Source organism: Sturnira hondurensis, unplaced genomic scaffold (assembly GCF_014824575.4).
Source record: "Sturnira hondurensis isolate 20B ecotype Veracruz unplaced genomic scaffold, ASM1482457v3 Scaffold0006013, whole genome shotgun sequence".
In the NCBI taxonomy this organism is placed as follows: Eukaryota; Metazoa; Chordata; class Mammalia; order Chiroptera; family Phyllostomidae; genus Sturnira; species Sturnira hondurensis.
The window spans coordinates 258,424-270,490 of record NW_028078644.1 but is presented as its reverse complement, the minus strand read 5'-3'; the positions used below and the strand labels follow the sequence as shown (position 1 = coordinate 270,490).

Below are 12,067 nucleotides of genomic sequence, written 5' to 3'. Positions count from 1 at the left end.
GTCTGTGTCAGTGCAGACGTAACTGTTACCCATGGCTGTCGTCACTTTCAGCAACGACAGACATTGTTTCTAAACATCGCCGACCATTCTCTCCGGCTTCCTGGCACTTTCCGTCTGTTCCCTCGGGAGAGGCGATTATATTGCCACGCCTGGGCATTCGGAGGCGGGTGGGGGGGCCCCCTTTCAGTAGCTGATGCATTCACCTTTCTTCTACAGCAGCTTCCCAGCCCCCAGCCTTTGTCTGGGGGAAAGGAGATCATCCTGGGAAACAAACGTCCCTGCCCCCACTCCGGGCCCTGGCCAGGGTTTGGTTAGAGCCTTCCCATTCACAGCCCCTCAGGTGCGTGCCAGTGGAAGAGAACGTGAATGAAGACCATTGAAATCAGAAGGCCATGGACTAACCATGTTTGGTGTTTTATTTCTAGCCTCAGTATCATCCCAACATCCACCCCAGCCAGCCCCGGTGGCACCCTCACTCTCCGAATGTAAGGTAAGTAAGTGGCTGGCCGTTCACAAGTTCTTATGTCTGGGAAAGTGCAGATTCAACTTAGTCATGCCTTTAGGTCCGCAGCAGCAGTGGCTACTAGGGCCGCCTCGTCACGGCAGAGATTAATTCTGTTGCAAAGCAGAAGAAGCCAGTAGACAGTCTGGATTTGCTCAAGATACACTTTTGGGGCATCAACATGAATTGGGTTTTGTTTTTTTGTTTCTTTTTTAAGATTTTATTTATTTATCTTCAGAGGGGAAGGGAAGGAGAGAAGGAGAGAAATATCAATATATGGTTGCCTCTCGTGAGTCCCCTGCTGGGAACTGGCCTGCAACCCAGGCATGTGCCCTAACTGGGAATCGAACCGAGATTGTCTGGTTCGCAGGTCTGCGCTCAATCCACTGAGCTACACCAGCCAGGGCTTTGTTTTGTTTTTTAAGTCATTCAACCTCAGATAGTTTTGAGTTGTTTCGGTGTTAGAAATGTTACTTAAAATTTCTAAGTCACCTTTTCCCGTCCTGAGAATTCTTTCACTAAGAATGTGACTAGAGCTTGGGGACTTTTGTTGTGGGTTCTTGGACAGGATATTTTTTCAGGGATGGGGTGATGAGAGTTTGCTTTTTGTGACAATGAATCTTTTTTTCTTAAACCCAGGGGTCAATAACCTGTCTTTCCATGAAGGGTCAGATAGACACTATTTTGGGCTTTGTCACAACTATTCACCTCTGCCCCTGGAGCTTGAGAGCAGCCACAGACAATAGGAAGTGCATGAGTGTGGCTGTGTCCCGGTAAAACTTATTTATGGAAGTAGATGGTGAGTGGAAGCAGATGGTGGGCTCACCTCTGCCCTAACCTCCCACAACCCTCCCTAAGTAAACTCGCACCTGCCTTGTGTGTGTAGTTAGGCTCCAGTGTGTTTTAGTGCGAGCCTTGCAAAGGCAGACTCTCCTTTCAAGATCAGCATTCATTGGTGTTTATGTGTGAAGCTCTTTCAGAAACGTAGCTGGTGAATTCTGTTGCACAGTTATTTCTTGGTGAGGGAGCCTTGCTCTTTGCGAAAGCCCAGAGGATGGAGTAAGGGAAATGAATCCGGTTAGAGCGAGGCAGGTGGGAGCACCTGGTTCTTGACAGTTCCGACCACGATTGTGGGGGACCCTGCAGAACAGTGCTGATCCAGCATAAACACTGGATGGGACTTTTAAAAGCAAGTTTAAACTGGTGGAGTAAAGGAGTCGCCGTGTCTCTGCATCACAAAGGCAGTTTATTTTCCAGACTGAGAAACAGAAGAGATTTATGGAAATGCTATTTTTAATAACCTTGTTTTGACACAGTTTTACACTTCTAACTGCCTAGTTTACCGTATTAATTTCCTCCGGAGGCATGACCTCGCTCAGCATCTCACAACAAGAATCGTGAGGAAGGCTGGGACAGGGCTCCTGGTACAGGGCCCTCGGGCCTGACAGCAGCAGCATCAGTCACCTGGGGGCTTGTGAAGGCAGAGTCTCAGGCCCGTCCAGACCTGGGCCTGAGCTCTGCAGTGGGGCCCGGCATTCTGCGTTTTATCAGGCTGTCCAGAGTTAGAGCAGCTCTGTCTGAGATACCTGCTCCAGGAAAAGAGGATGCACTGGCCCAACACTTTTGGTAAATGCTGCATAAGACTTTCATGGGGTGCATTTGCAAAGTAGCCCTGAGACTCCCCCAGCAAAGGCACCTTTTCACCCTCACCTGGCTTTCCCCAGACCGACCTTGCAGGGGCGATAGCACAGCCATAGACAGAGCTTTTCTCCACACGGAAGTTGCCAGATGACCCACATCTGACCGTCCACAATACAGTAGGCGGTCCATTCATTTCAGTGTGCAAGCCATTCCCATTCACACTGGTCACAGTTTTCCCTGCGCGCTGCCTTTGTGCTCATGTTGTTTCACTCACATTTCTGAATGTTCTTCCATTCCCCCACTAACCATTCACTCTGCAAACAAAACAGGCCATCCGTTCAGGATGACAGGCCGCCTTGGAAAGCGCCGGCCAGTGGAGATGACGGCCATTTCGATTATGTCCACAACCAGAACCAGAAGAACTTAGGAGGCGTGCAGAGTGCGATGTGTCCAGATAAACTCATGACCACGCTGTGAGAGACCAAGCACCTCCCCTCCACTCACCATCCCAGTCTCATTCCATCCCATGACAAGTGTCTCGGCCTCACATGGATGTGTCTGTGAAAGCGTCTGAGGAATAGTTCGGGAAGGTGTTTCCCGTGTCCGTGTAAATGTCAGGAAACAATCAATAGCTAGTCGTAACTTAACCGTTGACTGCATTCTCAATAAAATGAAGGTGGGTAAAGGCTCAGGAATCACTTCGATGTTCTGGTTTTAAAACTGGAGTGAAAGTCTGTGTTTCTTGTGTTTCTATGTATCTGATATTTCTTTGTTATTTAATGAATGGGACCAAACAAAACCAGAGAAACGTGGGAAGATAGCTCTGCAGAAAGTACCAGGAATACGGTGAGGCTGGAGAGGGACGGGGTCCAGCCCCTGCCGTCGTGTGATCGTAGACAAGCCGTTTCCCCTCCATTGGCCTCATTTTCCTCATCCGAAAAGATTGGCTTGGACTGACCGATCATCAAGGTCCTTTCCAACTCTAAAATTCGGTGATTGGTTAACCTTTAGTATTTTTAGGCTATCTCCTAGGAAAACTGCGGTTCCCCCTCTCTCATAGAGGGTACCCCACCCGGAAGCTAACCAGTGTGTGTTCACTTGTTAGATGTTATATAATGGCAGGGAGACTCTGAATTGCAGATCTTGACAGTGTAGCCACTTTGAATGCTAGAGATTTCACTAATCACAATTTGCATAGCGTCCATTCTGATAGGATTTGCTGCTCGAGGACAAGAATAATCTTTTACTGTCTTAATGATTGGTGCTGCTACCTTGCATGATTTCAGAAGACACGATTATGGATATACACTGTCGATATTTGTAGAATTCGAGGGTCGGTTTTCACCCTAGATTTCACTCTTTTAAAAAGCAGCCTGCAATCCGAGATGCATATGGCTTAAATTGTCGCAGACAAGGTTTTACAAAGGCGTGCCAAAGCTCTCTGTGGACTAGCAGAGGATGGATATTGCACAGTCTTACTGCGGAACCAGAAATTAATATGTTGCCCTTTAGGACAGAACTCACACCAAAATATTTATTTCCCCCCATTTCAAGCCATGAGTCCGCCATTGTTTCTCTTAATAGATAGGCCTGAGATATTTTCTGTTCATATTTTTGTGAAATCACTTCCCGTGCCATTTTTATATATGTCATTGCAATTTGGCCCATTTCAAGCCTTTAAAGCAATGTATTGACATCTCTTGAGATCTCTTATTGCTAAAGTCCAATCTTCTCTTGGGTGCCCCCAAAATCTATCCAGAAGGAGGGAGTCAGCTGCCCACCCTGCACAGGGGAATCTGTGTCCCGTATAAACTCCCCAAAGAGATTTGTTTACAGTTACAACCCATTTTAGCCGATGTCCTGATGCCCACTGTATGTGCTGTGTACAAATACATGTGTTCTGAAGCTTTTAATCTTATTGATACGTTTTTACAAATGTGTTTCCAAGGAATAAAGATTATTCTTGCTTGTTTTGACTCCATCTTCATTTTGTGCTGCACGGAAGTGTCATTCATGGATGACGCAGGTGACGCAACAGTGAGCGTCTAGGAGTCTGTTCGGTGGCACGGAGCAAGCTCGTGCTAGGACGAGGCTGTTCTGGGGGACAGGGGCTCTTGTAGGCAGTGGCTGAGGCATTTCTCCCCCTGGTGCAGCTCTGGCAAAGGTTCTGGCACCCGGGCACAGGTGACAATGGGGTTTCTCCTGTCACAGCCATCCAGTGAGGGTGGGTGTCCGCAGCTGCTGTCCCTGGTGGAGTGCCGTCCACCCCAGTGTCTGTGGCCTCTTGCCGATCACGTGCTGTCTGGTGCCCAAAGCAGCTTGAGTGGATTCTATTGTCTGCCACCAAGAATGACGAACCAGTTTGTGTATCCGTGGCTTCCTCATTGTTGGATCACAGGTACACTGTTTATTCCTCAGCTCTGGGGACCTCTGTCCACTACCTTTGACCGCTGTGGTGACTCACTCATGGCTTCTGGACACTGTTCCCTCGGCCTCTGCAGTAGCTGATCCTGTAGCCCCCTGACTTTTTCTTCGCTCTTTGGAACAGCCTCTGCTCCTGTCATCCTGCGAAATGTCACTCTTTCCAGGAGTCCTTCCCCTGCCAACTGCTTTTCTCGCTGTCACCGTCTACCTGTGTCTTCTCATCTGTCATGATTTGGCAAAGCTGCTGCCTCTGAAGCCATTATCTCTCTCTCAGATTCCTGTGCGTCTCAGACTGACTTTCAACTTGTATATTCCATGTTCACCTCACACTGCACATGTCAAAGATGAAAACTTCTCTTTTACCCAAAGGGGGAAAATACTGCCCCCGATTCTCTCCTTTCTATCTGTGGTTAGCATCTGTACCTCATCAGCATCTCCTCTCCCTCTTGCCACCCACTTCCAGGCAGTCTCCGGGTCTGCTTAACCCTCCGCACTGCTTTGGGCAGCTCACCCTCTCTCCTTGCCACCGTCCATGAAGCAGCCTCTTTTCTCTGGCTGACAGCTGGTCCTCCCGAGCTCCCTGACCCCAGCCTCTCCTGACAAGCTGGGTCTCCTCCCAGCCACCAGAGTGATCGTTCTGAAACGCCATCTGATTGTGTCGTTACGTTGCTTGCCACCTGCCAGGGTTCTCCATCACCCTTGGGCTGAAGTCCAAGGCCTGCTCCGTGGAATTCCCCGGCTCTCTGCTTCTGTCTCGTCGCCCTAGCTAGCATATTTTCTCATGTCCCACCCTCCTGTTGAAACTCCTACAGCACCACACTGCTCGTAGCTCCTGACTCTCACCATACCCCGCTGTCACTCCCATCTGCGCCTCTGCAAATACTGCTCCGTCTGCCGAGAATGCCGTCACTGCCCTGCCCTGTGCCCAGCGTCTGCTCATCACTCAGTTTCCACTCGGCCTCGGCCTCTCCAGGGGCTCCCACTGCTCCAGCTCCGTTCCACCGTCCTCCAGCTCCCATCCATTTCACGGGCGCACACACCACTTTGTATTAAAACTGCCTCTCGTCTTTGTCTCCTCCTGGAGCCTGTTGCTGTCTTAAGTAGGAGCTTTGTGCTGTATCTGCCTTTGTTCCCCGATGCCTGACAGATAACAGGTGCTCAAGGAATGTCTGTCCGTTCAGTAAATGAATTACTCTGCATTCATTCTAGAGGGAATGTCAAACCAGATTGCAGACAGTTAACACGTCAACCCTAAGCTGGCCCAGAGGCACCTGAACAACTGTGTCCAGTCCGCTGCCCTGCGTTTTGAGTAGGCTGAGGATGAATGGTCTGGCTTCAGCTTCATCATCTGAATATCATTCAGTGTGTCTGTGCTGTTCTCATAGGCACCATGAGGCGTTGGTACAATGTGGAGTGTTACCACCTGGCAGAGAACACTCCAGCCGCAGGGCGTTGGAAACCCAGGTAGATTGACATTGATCCATGGTAATATACGGGTGGGGCTGATAACCACATATGTGCTTCACACTCTACAAATGTCACTTCGCTTGATCCTCTGACCACTCTGTGAAGTCGGTGAATCCTTTTCCCACACGGGTAGCTCAGGCTTAGGGTTTCACTGGACACCTTGTACGTGGTCACATGGCCAGTAGGTGGTGAGTCAGAGTTCGGACTCCAAAGCCCGTGGCCTCCCCCTCTGTGCTCCGACGCCTCTGACCACTAACCATCCTACCATTCGGGACCCCGTGGACCCCCATCTCCATGATACTCTTAGATGACGGTGAGGAGTTCACGACACTGCAGTCTCGTTACTTACTGGAAAGCCGCCACCCCCACCAACAGTTTAGCCTGTGCACCGTCTATGCCATTGGTCTGTAACCTTGTCTGTCACCTTTGCCAGTGAGCCAGTAACCCCATTACTCCCCCCACACCCAGCTGTCTAGGAACTTCACACCCCACCACTCTCTCCCAGCAATGCGGTGACCGTGTCCACATGGGCACTCAGTCAGCAACAGCCCCCTTTCCCCAGGAGCAGAAAGGGAGCCTTGCTTTCTTAATGAGCTGCCCATTCGGCATGACCCACTGCCTCCTTCTGGAGGGCTCACACACCAGCCTCTTCTCTGGACCACTCACCTGACAGCGAAACCAGGCTCCGTGTTCCTCAGTAACTAATGGAGTTTGCTTTTTTTGCATTTTAGAAACTTGGGTACTTTACTGGTCTTGGGTCATCCACTATTTTTCTGAGGTCCCTCGGGATATCTGACCGTGGACTGACAGTGTTGTCAGATGGATGTAATTCCAAAGGACTAGAAGTCTTGAAATCGTGCCAGCTAGTTACCTTGGCCTTCAAAACCCTCTTGCCTGTTTCGGTCCTTGGTCTACCGTTTCCACTGAAAATGGTTCTCTCTAATAGTGAAGATGAAGGAATAAGGACATTGCGGAGTCCTTCTTTGTTTTTCTTGCCGTTAATATTACCCCATCCTTCCAGGTCCATGACTCCAGCCTCCTGGGTCCTGCTCTGAACACAGCTAATGATAGATGGCTTCGGTTGCCCTTAGCTTTCCAGCTTTTAATGGGCCTTTGAAGATCTGAGCTCATCAAAGAACTCCCTGAACAGCTGCATTGATCCCCTTGGATCAATATTTCCCAAACTTAGCTCTAAGTTAATTCCCTGACTCTTCCAAAAGTACCAGGTAAATACCCTGAACAGACCTAGGGTGATCTGGCTTCTGCCATTTTCTTACAGAAGGCAATAGTCAAATGCGGAGAACAAGGCAGAGAGGGGAAAGAGAAAAGGCAAACTGCTGTTAAAAATAGGAGAGACCCTTTGTTCAGGAAAGGACACATTTTAAGTCCTGAGGGTATCTAAAGGTGAAACAAACATGAAATTGGCATTCTGCTGAGCCTGGGCAAAAGAAATCCTCAGCAATTCTGCACATAGGCCCCTTTCCCCCCAAATTAGGCAACCAAGGAATTGCTTGGACAGCTGATTAAAAATTGAGGTTGTTGCCCTGGCTGCTGTAGCTCAGTGGATTGAGCGCCAGCCTGTGAAGCAAAGGATTGCGGTTCGATTCCCAGTCAGGGCACATGCCTGGGTTACAGGCCAGTTCCCAGTAGGGGGCACATGAGAGGCAACCACACATTGATATTTCTCTCCCTCTCACCTTCCCTTCCCCTCTCTCTGAAAATAAATAAATAAAATATTTTTTAAAAAATTGAGGTTGCTTAACTGTTCCAGTGGTCAGGGGTAAGGCCTAACCACCTCCATTTTAACAGTTGTCTCAGGCGAATGAGGTGGGCAGGTGTGGGGCCTAGTTTTGGAAAAGCGTCATTTCCTGTCTGGTTATGTTTGCCCTTATTTCGTTGCTCAGTTTTAACTCTTCAGTGGAGGCCAACTTTTTAAAAGTGGACATGATGTTAATAAGTAAATGGATGGGCATCACGGTTCCGCATGTGTTTGTGATGGAGTCGGAATGAGAGAGGCGATACTTCCAAGTCTCAGCCCAGGAATGGAGTACATGGAGTCTAGAGGTGGCTTCACATCTCTGAGGCAAACGAGGTTTTCTGCCACTTTCCATCGTTTTCCTACGAAAACGCACGATGGCGCCGGCCACAGTCATCCTCTGTCCCCTCTCCCCTTGAAATGCTGCCGTTCTCTGGGCAACATCGAGCTTTCAGCCCTGATCCCTGATCCCTGACCACATCTTCTACATTTGCTGCCGCATCACCCCGTTTGAAAAGGAAAAACTTCCATTTCGATGACTGTTTTTAATAAGGTAGAAAAGTTTGATGTATATCATCTTTCAACGTTGAAATGCAGGGCATCACTTTCGCTCGAAAGCACCCTTTTTCACTTAAATTACATTTTGTTGTTGTTTAGAAGGTAAGATTCTGATTGGGAGTTTACTGAGAACTTTTCACTCAGGCTTTTTAAATACCCGCCTGGGTTTGTTCTGACGGAAAGAAATATAATTAAAGTAAATGGATGGATACATCACAACAAGCAGCTCGATCTTTCTTCTCTGTGTGGTTTTGCGCTTCCTGGGGCTCACGGTGAAGCAGAAGAGTGTGAGAATTCTAGTGGTTCCGTTACGGCTTTAACTCGTTATGACGTCCCTCCCCCAAGTCTGTCCAACCAAGGTTGTGTCCTCGTTCTGCTCTCCCTGCCAAAGCAAGGGGCTAGGGAACTCCAAAGGACAGAAGGGGTTAGGGCGTGGGGACACCCCAGCCTACCAACCCAGGCTAAGATTCGGGCCCATGTGGGGAAGTGGATGGAGGTCTGCCGAAGCAGAACGACAGGACTGACGAGAGGACCGCAGGGCCCAGTGTGGAGAGCAGGTTTTTCCTCTGGCCAGGGGAAACGTGGGCCCCTTGGAAGCTCACATGGTTTGAACCCCAACTTTGCCACTCCCTAGCCATGTGACCCTTGGCCAATTTTTTCTTCAGTTCATTTTCCTCATCTAAAAGGGAGTTTAACAATATCTATTTAGGAGAATTAAATGACGTGTATGTAAGGTGCTTTGCACAATGTTTGATGCTAACTGGTAGCATTTTTTTGGGAGGTGGGTTTTGGTTTTTTGATCTGGTTTTTTGGGGGGGGTTGTTGGGGTTTTTTGTTGTTTTGGGGGGTTGTTTGGTTTTGGGGTTTGGAGTTTTTTTTTAGATTTAAGGCCTTAGCAGTCCATGTGGTGAGAAATAGGACAAGGAAGTTCAAAGTTTAGTTCAAGGAATGGTATCCCTCCAGGTGGACAGGCTGAGATGTACGATCTAAGTTTAGCAACAGACAGAGGCACTTGCTTCTGAAGGAAAGGTCCCATGGAGGAGGGTTAATACAATCCATGAGAACACAACCCTGAAATGCTAACAAGCAAAGAGCAGACACACTGTGGGGAGTTTGAGAGGGGATGAAAAGAAGTAGAAGGGATATTTCTGTCTGAGAAACCTGGGGAGTCACTGTCCGGGCAGAATGTGCACAGTGCTTGCCCAGCTGCGAGTGACAAAACAGGCAGAGAGGCTGGCATTGGCGAGACCACGGAGAATCCGTCTGCTGGTACAATTGGGACTCAAGTTTGGAGAGTTGAAGCTTAGCGTCTGCTCAGTTCCCCACCCCCACCAATCCCCCCGCCTGCTCGCCCTAGCTTGGGATTTCATCTCACACAAAGCAGAGGAACCATTTAGCTATTTGGAGACTAAGGGAAAGTAATAATGGGAACCCCTGTGCTTTTAAACTTTTTTTAGTAGGAAATACAGAGACAGTGGTAAAAATACAAACCAAGGTAATCTGAAAGTTACTTTTTCTTCCCATCCTCTTGTTCCCCAGTTCCCTAGCTCTTCCCAGAGAAAAACATTGTTAGCCTTTCTTCTTGTCAATCCAGAGCGATTCTACATATAAACAAGCATGTGTGTTTATTTGACCAATCAATATTGATGGCCATTTGAGGCTGCCTCGAATCTCCTTGTGCATCCTGTTTTATGCACTTGAACAGATCTCTCTGTAGAACAAATTCCCTACAAGCAGAGCCTTGGGTTAAAGGGTATGTGCATATTTAATTGGGATATTGTCTGATGTAATTCCCCTCCAAAGACATTCTAGCTGATTATGCTGCCATCCCCCCGCCCCCACCCCAGTGGTCTGACGGGGCCTCTGTGATCCCGCAGCAGGCAGGCTCTGCCCCTTACTTAGCTAACCCTTCTGGACCTTTGTTCCACTGGTGGGTAAAACCCAGATTTTCCTTGTGAACTGCATCTCTCTACGTGTAGGGTTGCCCAGCTTTTCATGAAGGCCACTGGTGGCTTATTTTCTGTGAACCGTCTAGAATCCCTGTTCTTGAGTCATGTGCTTTAATAAAGATCAGGCTGATGAAGTAAAATGAATCATGTCATCCTAGCCCTTTTACTGGGGAAGAAAGGGAAGCCTAGGAAACGTTGATATTTACCAGACATTTTTTGAAAGCAGCTTTCCAGAAGTTCAGGGAACCATCAGCAGGACACCAGGCCCTGGAGCTAGAATACGGGCAGCGTAAAAATAGACAAGCTAAAGAATTGACTTCCGACATCCACGTTTCCTTTTCTGCTTGGGAGTTTATCGAGAACTTTCCACTCAGACGTCTTAAATACCCACTCAGACATTGTGAATTTCCCGGGTGCCTTTGATCAAAGAAGGGCGCATTTCCTTTTAGGTACGATTAAAATTCTAATACACCGGGTCTAAAATCACAGCCACATCCCAAGACCCAGCAGTGGCATTATTGGAGGAAAGACTGCAGGACTGAAAACACTGGAATGGCTGCGGTCTCGGTGACCCACTAAAAAGGGGGTTAGAATAATCAGAGGAACATCCCCGCAGACGCGTGTTATGCGAAACCCGCAGAACTCTACCTCGTCATCCCCTCCTGAACGGAGGATGGTTTCCACAGCCACTTTCTGCCGCCGAAACCTCAAAAGCCAGAGGCTTTGCTGTGCTAATGGCTCCCCCAGCATCATCCGCAGCTAAATAATGGACCTTGGACCAATATTAAAGGCAATTAAATAAGCCCCTAAAATATGCTTCAGAGGCTTACAGCATGGATATAATAGAAGCTTCCGAAAAACCTACTAGAATTGGAGAACGGAGAGAGAGGATATTAGAGGAGATCTTGAAGCACCCATGAAAACCGAAAGAGGTTTATCCCATCTGTATCACCTCAAAAACACATACCCAGGTTCAGTTCCAGCTCCTGCTCACACTGGTATCTTGTGCAGTTTGATTGTCTAACGCCTGCCCTTAACAGAGCATGAAATGGATGCATATAACCTGAATTTCTTCCTGGGATGAATGATCATGTCATCCATTGGGTGGGTCGGGTGATGTCTGTGAGGAGGGAGAATAGCACTCTTAGCTCGTGCCCACATCTGCCATAGCTCCTGCGAAGTGCGAGGGATGGAAAACGACCGACTGGCTCTTCGAACGTGATTTTACACACTAGCAGCTGTGCTTTCACGCAGTGATTGTTTTGTTTCTCTCTTCCTTGAGGGCTCCTGTGTGACACTGTGTAGGATGCATTTAAAGCAGTGGCTGGGGGCAAGCTAATGCTGTTACCCACTTGGAGAAAAACAAGCTTCATTTAAGGCAGAGTGGGCACTGGCATGAGAAAATGAAAGCCTCCGCGCAAAAAGCTGTAAGCAACGAAGAAGAAAAAGCACTGTTAGATCGACTGGAAGTGAATGCTGTAAAGGAAAACAACTATACTTATGTCTGTATTTTGTTTAAGGCAGGAAAGAAATGGAATAAACTCTTAGCCATAAGCCTCAGTGCAAAAATGAGCTCATAAAATATTTATTCTTCGGACTCAGATCCTGAAGTTGATCTGGAATGGCGGAAACCCTGGGCCTCACCACGAACGGTGTAGAGCCCTTCCCCATGGCTTCTTGGTGCCCCACGCACAGTTAGAAAGCCATTATAAAAATTAGCAAGAATATTATCCGCACAAGATGAGTTGTTCTGGCAGGACATATTCAGGG

At 48.3% G+C, this 12,067-nt stretch overlaps 1 protein-coding gene across 4 annotated transcripts in view; it reads left to right on the top strand.

The window, feature by feature from the left end:
• Positions 1-12,067, top strand: part of EPB41L4B (erythrocyte membrane protein band 4.1 like 4B) — a 115,827-nt gene that overhangs the window by 63,428 nt on the left and 40,332 nt on the right. For 3 of the 4 annotated variants that reach the window (XM_037047558.1, XM_037047559.1, XM_037047557.1), the window contains exon 15: positions 426-490. In XM_037047558.1, coding sequence (XP_036903453.1) covers positions 426-490 — 65 coding nt within the window. Of the gene's footprint in view, positions 1-425; positions 491-2,472; positions 4,120-12,067 lie in introns of those variants that run through there. The other variant, XM_037047560.1, reaches the window with a different exon arrangement.